The 15,522-nt window shown below is 54.1% G+C and overlaps 5 protein-coding genes across 5 annotated transcripts; 1 reads left to right on the forward strand and 4 right to left on the reverse strand.

Annotated features, from left to right (window-relative positions):
• Positions 1-156: 156 nt before the first annotated feature.
• K437DRAFT_276549 (MFS general substrate transporter) lies at positions 157-2,599 on the reverse strand. Its single transcript, XM_013384927.1, has 4 exons — positions 2,098-2,599; positions 916-2,024; positions 533-836; positions 157-457 (listed from the first exon to the last, which is right to left on the reverse strand). Exons 1-4 carry the CDS (start codon positions 2,364-2,366, stop codon positions 274-276), a joined length of 1,866 nt encoding a protein of 621 aa, XP_013240381.1. The 5' UTR covers positions 2,367-2,599; the 3' UTR covers positions 157-273.
• A 26-nt stretch (positions 2,600-2,625) lies between these two features.
• On the reverse strand, positions 2,626-4,408 carry K437DRAFT_259782 (cysteine proteinase). Its single transcript, XM_013384928.1, has 3 exons — positions 3,176-4,408; positions 2,860-3,083; positions 2,626-2,778 (listed from the first exon to the last, which is right to left on the reverse strand). The coding sequence occupies exons 1-3, from the start codon at positions 4,266-4,268 to the stop codon at positions 2,749-2,751; spliced, it is 1,347 nt and encodes a 448-aa protein (XP_013240382.1). The 5' UTR covers positions 4,269-4,408; the 3' UTR covers positions 2,626-2,748.
• A 1,446-nt stretch (positions 4,409-5,854) lies between these two features.
• K437DRAFT_38111 (uncharacterized protein) lies at positions 5,855-10,384 on the forward strand. The gene is made up of 3 exons (XM_013384929.1): positions 5,855-7,107; positions 7,186-7,754; positions 7,826-10,384. The coding sequence occupies exons 1-3, from the start codon at positions 6,155-6,157 to the stop codon at positions 10,324-10,326; spliced, it is 4,023 nt and encodes a 1,340-aa protein (XP_013240383.1). The 5' UTR covers positions 5,855-6,154; the 3' UTR covers positions 10,327-10,384.
• A 57-nt stretch (positions 10,385-10,441) lies between these two features.
• K437DRAFT_270855 (uncharacterized protein) lies at positions 10,442-13,163 on the reverse strand (the record flags this gene model as incomplete). The annotated part of the gene is made up of 2 exons (XM_013384930.1): positions 10,442-11,783; positions 11,851-13,163. 2 exons carry the CDS (start codon positions 13,161-13,163, stop codon positions 10,442-10,444), a joined length of 2,655 nt encoding a protein of 884 aa, XP_013240384.1.
• Positions 13,164-13,553: 390 nt separating this feature from the next.
• K437DRAFT_259785 (uncharacterized protein) lies at positions 13,554-15,429 on the reverse strand. The gene is made up of 4 exons (XM_013384931.1): positions 14,734-15,429; positions 14,466-14,668; positions 14,041-14,392; positions 13,554-13,960 (listed from the first exon to the last, which is right to left on the reverse strand). The coding sequence occupies exons 1-4, from the start codon at positions 15,401-15,403 to the stop codon at positions 13,671-13,673; spliced, it is 1,515 nt and encodes a 504-aa protein (XP_013240385.1). The 5' UTR covers positions 15,404-15,429; the 3' UTR covers positions 13,554-13,670.
• Positions 15,430-15,522: the final 93 nt, after the last annotated feature.

The following is a 15,522-nucleotide window of genomic DNA, read 5'->3' on the forward strand; positions in this document are numbered from 1 at the left end:
TAGCTGAGCATGGGTGCGCAGAGGGGACCGGGAGACGCTCGTCGATATGCCGATGTCACCGCCCATGTTGCCCCAGCACTGAATGCATCGTCACCTGTTCCTTTCGTCCTTCACAATAATCTCAAGGACTCAATCATGATACATTTTGAATCTGAGCTCAGGCAGGACGCGTGGCTTCCTTCTATTTTATACCCCAGCCATCAGCTATGCTGGGGCCGATGAGGCTTTACAGTGAATACACATACATGATGACATGAGAGCGTCAATGTGCTTCTATCGCTGTGCGTAGCGTCGGACCTGGTTTGGATTGCCTGCTCGTCGGTAGATCAGCACCAGGCTCAACACAGTAGCTGCGACAGCGCACCAGGTGGTGATCACAAAAACGGCCCGATAGCATTCTTCACCGTCTACGCATTCGTGCGTCGCTGATTTCTTTGGGACATGTGAGTCGTAGATGCTGTGCCGAACCAAAGAGAAAAGGGTCAGTTTACAAGTGATTATCGGCCCAGAACGGCTAAACACCTGCACTTACCGCCCAAAAAGAAGGTTGAAGACGTTGCCAGCAACAACAGGGCTGAGGCTGACGTAGCCCCAATTTTGGCTAAAATTCTTCAACCCAAAAAATTCCAGATTGAGACTGGGACAGATGCCAAAGAGCGTGCCATACATGAGCCCCGTGGATCCAGAGACGACGAGAAGCATCTTGATGGACGTCACAGTGTTCGGCGCGGCGGCGAGCGACTGGGAGAGGATTGCAAGGCCGCAAGGGAATAGAAGCATCCAAACTCGTAGGCGCGTATTACCAGACAGATTGACAGTCAAATCGGCCATTAGGCCTGTAAAGGGGAACAGGGGCAGGGCAAGTCAGACCGTGGGAGTGGAAGGAATAAGACGCAACCAGAGCGTCCAACGCACCGATGAAGATCCGGCCCAGAGCATTGCCAATGCTGATGGCAGATACTTGGTGAGCTTGGTATTGCTGGACCACCGCTGCGTCGTCTTTTGCTAGCGCACCCAGCTGATCTGAGCCTATTGCTTCATACCTACTAAGCGGCCACCCAGCTCCCTTGTTCCCAGTCCCCCGATTGTGGTTGTATCGCCACAACGTGCGTGTGATGGTACCAACATTGTTTATCAGAAGCAATCCAGCTCCCGAAATGAACGCCATGATCAGAAAGAGCAGTATAAAGTCGATGCACTTCAGGAGTTCAAGCCCGGTAACATCGAGGGCCACACCAGGCTGGGGATTGCGCTTTGCGCCGGGCTGGCGACGACGCGACGACTCAGGTTCGAAGAGCAGACCCGCAGACGGGCTCGCAGGCTCCACGTCTTCGCGGTTACCATACGCTGGCGTTGTGCGAGTGATATGTCCGCGGCATACGTCGGCATTACGTTGCGTCGCAAAGTGGTTGGCACTATCCTCGTCGGCATCGCCTTGCTCCAACATGGTCTCAGCTCGAGCGAAAGCGATCGCGCTGAGATCGGAGCTCGTTCGCCTCCGAGAGTACGACACTGTGCTCGATGGACTTCGTGCAAGCGATGTGCGATGGTAGGGTCCATCTGCCTCCTGTTCCCCATTCGCATCGGCGAGTGCTGACCCCTCGGCGGCAGGTGGCAAGATGCGAATGACAGCCAAACCGATAAGGAAGCTTACGACGCTCCCGATCGCTAGCAGCAGCAGATAGTCTTGCATATTTCCAGGAAACAGGGTGTGACTGAGGGACGAATAGACGAATGCGCTGAGGCCAAACCCAGAGAGCACCAGCGCCGTTGCGCTGCCGCGTCGATTCCCGCCCCACGACTTTGCTTGGGCATTCATCGCAGCGGTGAAGGCTCCTGAGTTTCCCAAACCCGTAAGGAGGTTCAGAAAAACGATGGCCGGGAATGAAAATGGGTGCTGCGTGGACGGCGGCGCTAGTTTTGTGTCCGCAGGCTCTTCGCCCTCCATTGCTTGTGGCAATTGATAAGAGAGCGAGAGGCCCCAGTAGCCAACGAGCACCATGACTGCACCGGAAATAAGGGCACTTAACGAAGTCATCAAGTCGAGCAGCTGTCAGTCTATGATGGGCCGCTGCTGAGGTCTAGGAAAAAACTCACCTCTTCGGGCCCCTACGGTCTACCCATCGCCCCCAAAGCGGCCCACTTAAATACACACCCGCATTTCCAGCCAACCCGACGACGTTGATCTGGGTGCTAGTGAGATGTGCAATGTCCTGCAGCTGTGGCGCAAAGGAAGAGAATGCATAGTTGGACCCAGCTGAAAGAGCAACAAGGGTCGAACCGAGCAACGATAGGATGCGAGTGTGCGAGGAGGCTGATGCCGATGATGCGCTCAAAGGCTGCGCAGAGGTGGATGGTCGCGACATGACTGGTAGTCCACGCACCTCAACAGTGTTAGGAAACGCACGGACAGCACGAGATACCGTGTGCAGCACCCCAATGTCTGTGTAAGAAAGGCTTGTAGGGGATCAAGAGTATGAAAGTAAGGAGGTAAACAAATTCACAAGGAGCAACGTCTGATTACGTTGCTTCATCCAGATTCTACCTGCCTCACAACTCGATTCTCACCAACACCTCGATGCTCGACAGACGATATGCTCAATGCAATCGATCAATATTCATGTTGAACATTTTTGAAGCTAAGCACTAGAAATGGGCCAGTCGAATTTATCCAAGCACTATTAGGCACTGAAAGTGTCACTATATAAATTCCATCTTTGCAATCGATCGCCCAGGTACCTGTGGCCTTCAAGCTTTCTTTCGAAGTGAGTTATAGTGCTGTGCAAAGTGGTGGCGTTAATACCGCTCAGCAAAGCAGGGATCATGCATAAGCAGCAATGTGAACTTGCAAAGACTCACCTCTCCTAGCCCATACATTCTGCGATGATAGCTGATATACGCAGCTGAATCACCGGTGACTCCCGCTGAGCTGCCATACTCTCCCTCGCCAACGTTGAGCGTTGGATACCCGACTTGTACTACCTTGATCTGCGTTCGGAAGGCGCGTGACAGCGCCAGAATTTCTGGCTGGCCACCCCAGACGCCCGTGTTCTCCACTGCGTCGCAATAAGAGAAGTAAATTCCTGATGGAATGAGCAGGGATTGCAACAAGGTCAGGATAACATACTTTGATCTCAGTTTTAAGGCTTGGCTAGTACCACCTGCACATACTCACTATCTTGCTCATCTTTACTATCATTGCCGGCTTTCCCTGTGTCAGAATTGAAGATCCCAGCCATCTTCTCATCCGAGTCTGAGATGAAAGGCATAAAGTCATCAGGGTTGTCTCTCATCTCCTTTGCGGCGGCTCTCCTTGTATCTTTGTACGTGAGCGCTTCCGCATCTCCGCCTGTAGCGTGGCGTGCGCCGTGGGTGATGGATACCAGGCCTCGCAGGATGTTCAGCTGGTCTGCAACAGCAGCATACAGACAATGACCGTCGGGCTCGACTTCGTGCACTACCCTTCCTAAGGCACGGCACAGCTCGTCGATTCCACGCCGCTCGATTGCCGCTTCGTCAGGCTTCCCGCCATTTGATTTGAGCTCCATTTCGGCTTCTTGACGTGCTGCTTCGGAAGCTGCAGCACGGCGCTCCAGCCGCACTTTAGCACGATTCGGCTTGCGGCCTGTTGACCCCAGTCCTGACTGCTGCAGCGAGGGTGAAGCGGAACTCGCTATAGAGCTCTCATCTACCGGAAGCGCTCCAACTTGGAATTTTGGCGAAGGTGCATTACTATTCCTTCGTGCATGAAAAACGCTCGATAACCCTTCGCACCCTTGGGAGTTAGCATAATTGCCGTGAGGAGCTGAAGTGCCAGCATGGATGTGACTCCGAATTCCGTCTAGAAATCTACCTGACGCGGCCTTGAGGTCTTGAGAAATACGTTTACCTGGGTTCTTGGAGGCTTCAGATTTAGTAGATGGAGAAAGGGAGCCGCCTGTATCTTGGCTTGGGATAGAAAGGGAGGTGCCGCTCGCACGTCCTTGCGCCTGAGCATGCGAAGCTGGCCCTCCTGAAACGGATAAGGCGTCCCCGCTTTGTCGGTTGCCATCTGAAGCTGTACTCGCAGCCTCAGATTCTTCAGCGTTGTTCTGCCTGTCTGCAGATGCAGCGTCCCGTGCATCCAAACTTGCTAGGAGAGCGTCTGCGATGTCAAACCCGTCGTCGCCCGGTTGCGCATCGACACGTTGCGCCTCAATGTCTGCCCGAAGCGAGTCGCTATGCACCGGCCCGGACGGTCGCGACGTTTTCTTCTTTCTGCCCGGCATTGGCGCAATTCCCAGCGCTCAGACAACGATGCAGGGTATGTCTGTCGTCCTCAGCTTGCCAGAGCCGCACATCGGTGTCGGCCTCAGAGCATACAGCATGAATTATCGCCACCATGCTGCTGCCAAGCATTGGACGGCCAACTATTCACTGAATGTACATTAAAAAATGGAAGCACCTAAGAACATTGGGATCACGAACTTTTCTGTTTTTCTTTTGTTTTGGTGAAGAAAGCGCGCCATTTCACACCGAATCTGCAGTAGAATGCAGTCTCGTACGAACTACGTACATTTCAGCCGGCTCAATAAACTCTTGGGAATCCCCATTTTCTTGCGCCTGTTATTTAATTATAGATTGGAATCAGGATCTAGGGTTTGGGAGAGACTTGCGTCTACCCTGTGCGCAGACCTGTTTTAAATAGCCAACATAAATGAAGTATGTAATCGTTAAGGATCCCATGCCATTCTGGAGAAAACGAAAGAAGGAAAATAAAGAATGGAACATAGCGCATGCACGTGACCATGAAAAGGGACGCGTCACGGGAAGATTCATTCGTTGCATTTTGTAGATGAACTTTATCACCGCTTCGAGGACACCCCAACGGTCAAAGTCATCTCTGCATCCTATTGCTTGACGTGATGCGGATGGATCAAACGACAACAGTCCGACGACCAGGCGCAAGCCGGCGGTGTCTTTACTCCTTTTACTCCTTTAGCAACAGATTGCGTTCGGACATATCTCTCCCGTGTCGCCAACGGAACCGAATTTCTGGGCTGGATCATCTGCGGCCGTCTGCACATATAGTGCTGACCGCGACAGGCAGCTGCTAAGCAGCCACCGGCCGACTTGCTGCAATTGATAACTTTCTGCGGAGTTTAGGCTTGTAACGCCTTGTGCTTTTATCCCTGAGCCTGCCAGTTCGTCAGGACTGCCATCAACTCCCTTGGCAGCTCTAAAGCGGTACACAGATCTTCGAAAAGCAAATGGCGATGTCGCTTACTGGCAGGGTGACCAAGGAGGAACTGCAAGTGTCGTCAACGGCTGCTGCTCATGACCAAACATGCATCCCAGAAGCATTTCACTAGCTCGCTAACTGTACATACGTCCCATGTCTGCCGCGAAGCTTCGAACGGAAAAACAGCATCGCAAGAGGCCTCCTGTGCTGAATCGTTGGCCCCCAAAGTTTATCAGGGTTGGGGGATGGTCGCCATACCTCATGCATCTTGTCGGAACGGCGGTCTCAATGCTGCTTTCGATAATTGGCCATTTTCCATGGCTGGAAATTAGCCAAGTTTGGGCCGAGCTTTCCATAACTTGTCGTTGACATGCGTGCTGACCCAAGTCTGGTTGAGGGTCCAAGCGATTGACAGCTGTCGCCCAATCATTGCAAGTATAGCTCGACAAATTTCCTCCCGAAGCGATCGCTCGCCTGAATCGTCACCACCCTTGGACTCACTCGGTCAAGCAAGCTGATTATGAAACATTTGCGTAACCAGGTCAAAGTCCATGCTTGAGAGCTTTAGACTTTGAGAACTCCGCTAAGCATGGCCTGCTTGATCAAACTCGGACACCAGCGATGACACTGCCACTAACGCTTCTTTGCATATGAAGCACTCCTTGTTTGGGTCCAGTCGTTCACATCCTAGCAAGTACGCTTGTCAGCTCTTCCTGGGTCACACTCATCCCCCATCCCAAAAAATGATTCCCAACTTCTCAAGCAGCGTAACCCTTCGACCTGCCTTATCTTTCGGTTCAGTATGATCGGCAAGTCCTGCCAGCGTACAACAGAGGCTCGTGCGAAAGGAATTAGTCAATTGGACTGCCTTCGCTGAGGAGCGCCCGAACAACGTTCCTCTGCGGTGCGCTCATTTGCAGGTCGCTAGCGACGATGTCGACACCTTCCTATCACACGCTACCGAGAGATAGACGATGGAGGATATGGTGGCCACGACGACGGCTGGAAAGCATGGTGTGCGACAACGAGCACGGGTTTCAAGAGGTCAAAGAAGTTGGCGGACCTGTTCTTGGCCTGGCCTTGAACCTTCCCACGACCGCAGTTGGAACAGGTCCAGCCGAGCCGCCTGTCGACAGCAGGGAGCCAAGACCAACTGAGCGGTGGGCAGAACAGGTGCATTTCAACTCGACCAACGCCTCCGATGCGATTGACCACGAAGAACGCCCACGGCCCTCATTGAAGCGATGGCCTTATCGCGCAAAAAGCCTCTGGGCCATGCTTCAAGGGCCAATGTGGAACAGTGCTCTGCGCATCATTCTCGTTCTCGGTATGGTGCCAATCATACTCGCACTAATGCGTTCCGGCTCATCTTCGGACTGGCAGCGGAGTAATGGGAACTTCCCCCCGGGCGTCACAGCCTCGTCTCAAGGTGTCACTTCAGCCCAACGACATGCTCTCGTCCCTTTTGTGACGAACCCAACAACGGCCGTGGCGACAGCACCCATTGGCGTGTCTTTATCAAAAACGTATGTCCCGACGCGCATCATTTTGTCGCTGCTTGTCTCCCTTTATGGGTCGATCACCACATTAGAATTGCTCTCAGCGCGAGTAGGGAATACCGGCTTCTGGAACGTGGTCGTCTTGCTCGCGGCAGGCTGCTCCTTTGGAGCAGGAGCAACATGGCTGATGCATTTCATCGCCAACAACGCACTCTATCTCGGCATTCCAGACCCGTTGCCGCAGGACGTTTTCCCAATCATCTTTCAAGAGGCATTCATTTTCACGGACGATGGCGAACAAGTCCTTGGTCCGACAGGCCTCAAGATCATGACGCATGACGCCGCGATGCAGCTGCTGCATATGCGAGAAGACGTGCTGTTACCACTGTGAGTTGTGGGGCTGGCGGGATGTTCCTGCGAGCGAAACATGGAAGCGCTAACGCAGGTCCGTTTTTACCACACAAGTCTTTATGTCGGGCCATGGTTCATCATCGGACTCATCCTGACCGCCAGCGCCTCGATGCTCTCTTTCGCCTTGATGAGCATCAACACTGCTCACCCTCGTTGGGATCGATTTTCTGGCATGTGCCTCAAAAAGTCTGATCGTTGGTCAGCAGCAGCCGACTTGAACCTAAGGCCAGGAAGGCGGGCCACGAAGCAAGACGAAGACCCGCTTTCTTCACTTGATCCACGGTCGGAGCTCGATGAAATCCATTCCCCTGCGCTCAGAGAGCGATGGAATGGGTCGATCTCCACGCTGGTTCCTTCATCACGGCGGGGGCGTTACGAAGAAGGGATGATCGAAGGAAACGAGCACGATGCAGAGCGGCAGCCGCCGTCAATATGTGACACGGCTGCCACCATGGTTCCCTCACCCATCGTAGCTGAAAGTGAAAACGAAAGCGAAGGAACAGCTGTGTCATGGACAGGCACCGAAGACTCTAGTTCGGCCTCATCCGCACTATCCCAGCGGCGTCGCATCCTTCTTTTGACTGTGAGCGGCCTCCTGAACGGCGCTGCGATCAACGGAATGTGTGAGTTCTCCATAGAGCAGGGCTCCTCACTATTTCTCGGTGGTAACTGAACACCTTTTCATCTCTCGCAGTCTATGCCGGACAAAAGTCATTCTTCTACCTGCGATACAATTACATCGCAGCATACGTCATCTGTGGCATTCTTGCCTCTGAAATTACTGTGGTTGCGGCTTTCATCCTCCTCTTTGAAGTTCTCAAGCCACGACTCCTCGATAACAGCTGGGCTAGGCTTCCTCTGGCTTTTGTGCTTAGTGGTGGCACGTGCCTGATGCACTACACGGCGAGTTTTGGCACCCAATTCTATCTTACGACCGATCAACTCGCCGATATCCTCTTGAACCCTGGTCGATGGAGGGCTGGGATGCTTGCCCGCGGCTTCGTCAGCGAACTGGCCGCCGGCCTTTCCGTAGGACTGGCATTCATCCTCATCTGCGTCGGCTTGGTTGCACATCGATCGAGCAGAAAGCAGTCTCAACATCGCAAGGCTTCGCCCCTTATGCTTGCAGTCTTCCTTTTCAACAAGCAGGGCAACGTGCTGGTTGACAGCCATGGGGTCGTTCCAATGGTCCGTCTGAACAAACTGGACGCTCCTTTGATTTCCCCGACACTGTCACCGAGCCTTCCACGCCCTGCTCAAGATGCATGCGCTACTCCTTCGCTCACTGCTCGCTTCATTATTTGGTGCCAGAGTAAAAAGACCACTATGTCAAATCAACCAACCCCTTCAGCTCAGGATATCACTTCCATTTCCGCATTGCAACCGGTGTTCGCGCGGTGCGTTCATTTAACCGTCGATTGGCGGACACAGTCCTCTCTCGGGTGCACTGGCACAAAGACACGCTCTGACTCGTTATCGACGGCGAGGTCTTCAAAGCTCCGCCCGGCCGCTCCTGAAACTGTTGACGCACGTCTCATTAACGATCTCAACAATTTTCTTCTCGGCGGTGGACTATCCGAGTGCACATGGCCAAATGACGCGTGCCGAATCCACGAAGGCCCTATGGAACAGAGCGGGACATCGCAAGGCTACAAATCGGATGTGCTTTTACGATGTTCTCGAGGCAACAGGCGCTTTGAAGATCTTTTCACTAAAGCGGTTGAAGAGTTGGCGGAAAAACTGTTCTGCGATGGTAGTGAGCGAGCGGAGCTTGGTTTGCTCTTTCACTCTGTACTGGATCTAGGTCGCGCAGAGACCGATCCGATGAAGAGTGGCCACCCCAACAGGCGTCGTCGATGTTCGGGCACCCTAGGGCAAATGATGGTTCTCACGCGCATCGTGGAGCCAACCACAGGACTAGAATCTGCCTTGCAACGTGGTTTCTTCTTTGCGGATCCAAGACCGGTGGGTCGTCGCCTGGCAGACAAGATTGGCCTTCAGCCGGAGCCTGCTCAGTTGCTCTCTAGCATCTCGTCGTTCGCTCTCGACAATGGACCCTCCAAAGGACAGATTCGCCCAGGCAGCTGCTATCTTGGCATCCTGATTGCGCGGTCATCGCTCAGAGCAGGCTTGGAGATCTCAGTTGACCCCATCCGCCGACACATGCTCCCAATGGTCGAGCTTGGCACCTTGTCCAAGGCAGACGGAAGCGAGTCATTCGGGGCTGTCGGCACACCTGAGCAGCTTCAGACTGCGATCACATCGATTGGTAGCCGCTCTCTTTTGGAGCTGCTACAGCAGAGCTCAGCGCGGACAGAAGAGTGCAGCGGATGGGCGCCGCAGCTAGTAAGAGGAGACAAACAATCAGCGCAGCAATGCGATTTTGTTCAGCAAGCGCAGCACGACATCGATCTCACCTCTCTCATGTGTCGCACGGCCACGACATGGCTGGAAGCCACTTTTGGCCCAGCTCTTGCGGCGTTTCTCGTTGCTCGCCTTGTCTTGGTTCCTACTTTGGAACCTCTTTTACTGTTAAAGCCTCATTCTCACGAACAAGCCTACCTGCTGACGTTCAGCGCAGTCGTCTCTCCCGACGTGAACGTTCCGCGTGGTCTGACTTGGTCCTCGTATACCCTATTCGAGATCTACAACTCCTCCAACCTCAGGGCCATGCCGCCCCAAAGTCGACGAAGCTCGAGAGTTGTACCAGGTATTACGGACCCCACCACGGGAAACAGGCCATTCTCGCGTTTGTCACGCGTGAGCCTACTTACGCGACGTAGCTTTGACCTGGGCCGGCATTTAGACGCTGGTCCTCCAAGGCGGAAGTCGATCGCCACTTGTCCAGCTATACAAGTTCATCCGCCTGCTGAAGAGTCGAAAGTTGGAAGAATAGTGCAGTCCAGATTCGAAGACACTGGCGACTTCATCTTTCGACAATCGTTCGCATTCAGCGCCCCTCGCCCTTCGATGCCGGAAGAACTTATTGCACCAGACTGCCTCGCAACGGCGTCTTCGCCGCACTCAACTCAGAGATGTGCTCCGCTACCCCTGCAGCAGGAACTTCTGCCACCGGTCGTGAAACGGGAACCCGACATCTCGTGGATTAAAACAGTGTTAAGGGAAAGATTGGGGGTACATGGCCCATTTTCCTTCGAGGACGCAGTGGCTAGAGTCGATTGGACTGTAATTTGAATCTATGCTGCTGCAGAGAGCGATTGTGCCGTTTACAATGATTGTTGAAATGCTACATGGTTTGTGGCCTCCGCGATCCAGGACTAAACAAACAGAAGGTAACAACAAAGAGAGACTAGAAGAAGCCGAAGTCGTCTTCCGCCCACGCATCATCGTCATCGGCGTTGGCAGCGACGTTTCGCTGGACGGGTGCACGCGGCCTTACACGCAGCAATCTTTGCGTGTAGGGCGAGCGGAGCACAGTAGGTGCATCCTCGGGGTTGGCGGGGATCTGATGTGCTGTACATGCTGTCGGAGAGGGAATGTCTGTTGCGGATGGGCCGCTGGCGTCAAGCTTCGCTTCTGAGGCTTCCTTTCGCCGCCTCTCCTCGCGTGCAGCATTGCGCTCCCTCCGTTCGCGTTCTTCGCTTGCTGTACGTCTGATGAGGTCCTCTCGGTCGATAATCGCGACACGCCTGCGCTGCTCCACATCCGGTATCATCGTGACAAGCAGCAGAATCAAAAAGGTCTTGAGAATCTTAGCGATACGTGCGAGTCTGAATCGTGGTCGATGCACAGATGGCGAGGCAGGGCGCAGGCGAGCGTCGTTACGTTGCGCGGATCGCAAGCCGAGCTCGGCATCCTCCTCGTTCAGTCCCCAGAATGCGAGACGCTCAATCCACCAGTTCCAATCAAGCAGGTTGTGTGCCGTATAGCGAGTCGGTATAGTTGGTGGCAGGAGTGGGTTCGCGTCCCGCTCTTCCAGCTCAGCTTCTGATGCTGCTGAATCGCGCTGCGCTTGTGCTGCGCCCGCTTCTCTATCACTGGCGGGCCGAACTGCCGGAGCGGCACCATCTGCAGCACCCGCTTCGCCTCGCGCGTCCGCTCGCTGCCCCGCGTCTCGGCCGCCATCAGCGTGTCCAGCATTCAGCTGTGGCGCCCTGTGGCCATTCTGCCCCCTTTGTATCCTGGCTCTCTCATTTTTGTAAAGCAGAAAGGACCTGCACACAAAACCTACAACAAGCAGGGCAGTGACGATCTTCTTCTGCCAACCCTGCCAATTTCCATCCTTGATGAACATGATGTAAATGATGGAAGTCTGGAAAGCGAGGAAGAGGACTGCGGGCAATATAGCGAAGAAAACTGAACCGAGAGCGAGGAGGTAGACAGCGGCGGTTTGCTGCAAGGTACGCTGAGCGCCCCGCGCTTCTTCCATTACGGCGCCGGCCACTTGCTCCGCGGCATTGGCTGCGGCAGTACCTAATGTTGGTTGATGCTGCGCGGCCGCGCCAGCAGCCAGGGCGTGGTTCAAGAGAGCGCGAAGTAAATCTGCTTGGCGGCGATCGTCCGAAAAGCTTTCGAGCTGGCGCAAGAGTGTGGAGAGTGGCTCGATTCGAGTGGCGAGCACATCCGAGAGAAAGGCGATTCTCGCATCGAAGTACTCTGTCGCTGGGTATCTCAGCGCATGCGGTGTGCCACTTCCAAAGGGAAATCACTGTCAGCATTACTTTGTCCCGTATCGGAGAATCTGCAGCGCACGCTCACCTAACATCAACAACAAGTTCTCTGTGCTCTAGCAAGTTTTCCGTCTGCTTTGTCGCAAACGAAGGTCTTCGTGGCGCGCTCCCAAGACTGAGCACATGCGTCTCAAAATAGTCGCAGGCTGCAGCAACATCTCTCGTAAATGAAAGGCGGAGCTTGCACTGGTTGTCGCCACTGTATATATTGGCGATGGCCTCCTCCGTCTGTCCGAAGATCTCGTTCCACACGGCTTGGTAGTGTTCCAGCCAAAGGTAATAGCTGGAGATCGCGAGATCACGGATCAGGTTCACTTGCTCGTCGTTTTCGCCCAAGATCCCTTGAACTGGGCCTGCAGCTGACGGCCTCGTGGCCAGGTGGTCAACAGCGATTGCCTCGCACGAGAGCCAGTCGCGGAGGCGGTCTTCGATGTGCTGCGGCGATACGGCAGAGGGAGAGGTGGCTAGACTAAAAGGCGGCAGGCCCGAAGCCATGTGATCGTGCATCCTGGGGTGATATAATGACGATCGTAGCCCTTGCACACTTGAAGATCTCGAGATGGCAGGGGTGTTGGTCCTTGAAGGGAAAGAGGAGCGCAGTCTTAGCTGTTCAGGGGAAGCGAATCGTAGCTGGCTGCTAGCATGCCGTGAAAATGCTGGACGCCCGGCGCTACCGCTTCCACCCCTGCTGTCGCTTTGCTGCAGCGAGAACGGCGAGAAGGATGCCCTTTCAGTCCAAGCATCCGCGCGAATAACAAGATGCAATGGCACGCCATCTTGTCGCTGCTGTTCATCCTGCAATGATGAGGGCCCCGGAGGAAACAAAAGCTCCTCTTCAGCACAGACTTTTCCATGACGTATGAAGCGCATACCAGATGTGAGCGGCCTGCCAGGCCACTGAGCTGCAATGTATGCTTTCAGATCACCGATGCAAGGCGCACCTGACGTGCTGGCTATCTGAGATATCGGTACCACCTGGTCTGGAATCGGCTGGTTGACGGCATCGGGCGAAGGGCATTTGACAATCACATGCCGTCCCGGCATCGGGGAAAGGGGCGGGGTCGACGCTTTTACTGAAGTCTGCTGTAGAAATGGTATGCGTCGGCGACTGTGGGACGACGGCGCCGATGTTAACGGCAAGGGGATATGTGTTGAATGCAACTGATGCTCAGCAGGAGCGGAGGTGATCGTATTGAAGCTGGCACCACGCGATATTGGTGGAGACAGAGATGTTGACGTCGAAGGTAACTGCCCTTCCGACCCATGAGTGAAACCCGCAGAAGTATGACCTACAACCTCGGTAGGGCCCATCGACGGCGACGGCAGCGACGAACTGTCCATCGTGACACCTCCGACCTACCTCACTGGGCCGTTTCGTTTGATATGCCAAAGCTGCCAGGTATTCAGGAGCCTTCTTGGCTCAGAACAGACGTGGGCTCAGGATGCAAGGTCACAAAGCACGGCCCCTCTCAGCTCAGCTCTCGCAGGCGTGTATGGACGAGACCTAAGACCGTAGCAACGGGGGACGGGCATACATTACTCGAATCATCAAGGCGATGCTCTGGTATCAGTCGATTGGCTGGCTGGTTCCGGCGTGGAGCGACAAGCACGGGAGCAGTGTCGCAACGGGGTCATTGGCCACGGCGGCACACGGACGGACATCCTAGCGGTCAACACCGCTCACCTCATAGGTCACATCGTCTACACTTTCTTCAAGCATCGAACTTTCGAGCCTGAGCCAATTGACCGTGACCATTAATTCGTGCGTCTATCAATTTGTCTGATCACCACCATCGCTACTGGGGCCGCCGGCCGCGTGTTTTCGACCACGCGACCATTGTAAGCTCCTTAATCCTCTGGCAGCGTCTCGCTCTCATCCGCCGAGCCCAACTCGCTGCTGTCTCCGAGCGGTAAGCTCCTCTTCTGTTTTTTTGCTGATGCAGCACCCTGCCATTGCCCGACTCTCTTCCGCTTCCAATTCGTAGAGGCGACAGCTGGAAGGGTCGATGGCGAGTGGTGCACCAAACGGACATTCAGCAGCGGGCGCAACGCGCCGTTCCGTTGGGCAGAGGGCGGCGTCGGAGAGCTTGGCAAATAGTTTGGACTTGTCGGCGCTGCTACTGCATGTGTCGGCGGCACTATTCGAGAAGAGACAATGGGCAAAAGAAGTAAGAGAACAGCATGGAGGCAATGTTTCAAAGTGTTCGAAATTGCTCACCTTGATTGTCACTAGCGATTTGCAGTTCATTCGGCTGGGTATACTGAGAAAAGTCGAATGGCGAGGGACTGCTAACATTAGGTGGTGTTGCTAGGCGCACCCACTGAGCCTTGCGCATGGCAAGTTGCTGTTCATCACGGTCTGCATTTTTTTCGTGGTGATTTTGAGCTGGCCTTCCTGATGTGAACTGTTTCGCTCCGGATCCTTGCAACAAGTGCACGATTGACTCCTCAACCGTTTTACGAAGATCTTCTTGATTCATCTGAATGGCTTCGAGCCGGTTACAGATGCCTTGAATCACAGTAGCAAGGTGGCCGTCGGTGCCAACGTGTCTGTTCACCTCTTGCAGATTCTGGAAATCACAGGTATGATCAGCCACATTCAATCAAATGACAGTATACACCCTCTATTCGAATTGCACTCGCCTTGTTTTGACCCTGCATCTCACATCTCAGCTCTTGCATGGTGGGAACCACCTTTCTGGGGTTGAAGGACTTCTTGAAGTTGTCCATGTGCCGCTCACAGTCGTCAACTTTGGTAATAATACGTCTAAGTGTCCCGCCGATGCTTTCATCCTTCTTCTGACCTTCACGGACGGTTGCGATAACTTCTTCCATCTTTACCTCCGCTAGAGGAAAATGATGTCAGCATCGTCAAAGCACCTTGCATACCCTGGAACAGCTCAGCACTGACCATGCGTTTGCAAAGCATTTCTCACACCAGCCAGCCGATCCGTCAAGTCTTTTTTGTGGTCTGCCTGCAAGCCTTTGATCATTTTCTCAAGGCTTTGCACGCGCTTGAGAATTTCTTGTGTATTCTTACCCTCCCGATCGCTATCTTCGGAGCCACGGTCCACATTTTCTGATGGATCTGCAGGTCGTGGTCGTGCGGCTTTCCCCTTAAGCTGCCGCTTACCTTTCTTAACAGCTTTCTCATTTTGCGGTTCTGGCTCAACCTCCGGTTCTTCAACAACCGCAGGCCGATGGGCATGCTGAAGTGACCAATCTGTCTGTGTAGCATATAAGTGTGGAGGTGGTGGAACAAGCTGACTGCTGGGAGGCTGTTCGTGATGGTACGAATACGGATGCGCAGGTTGTGAATAATGTACTTGGCTTGTCATAGGCTGAGAGCCCGGTGCAACTTGCGAAGCAAACGCGGGTGTATGTGGGTTGCTCGCCGCATTGTAGCTATTGTCGTATATGTGAAAGTGTTGTGCAGGTGGCACAGCAGGGGCAACAGGCAATGGCTGAAGACGATTACCCAGGAAATTGAAGAGGCCATTTAAGGGCGAGTCTTTGCGCATAGGCTGCGCAGGAACAGCCAGCCTCGCATGCTGGCTTGAGCTGGGAGCTTGCGAAGACATCTTCCTCGGTTGTGCTGCGCAACCTGAAGGTGCAGTCTTAAGAGGGCACATCTGCCAAGTATGGTGGACCTCCATGTATGCACTCCAGGAATCTAATGGCAGGCGGAACTTAGATCAAC

This window comes from Tilletiaria anomala (genome assembly GCF_000711695.1).
Source record: "Tilletiaria anomala UBC 951 chromosome Unknown K437scaffold_138, whole genome shotgun sequence".
Classification (NCBI taxonomy): domain Eukaryota; kingdom Fungi; phylum Basidiomycota; class Exobasidiomycetes; order Georgefischeriales; family Tilletiariaceae; genus Tilletiaria; species Tilletiaria anomala.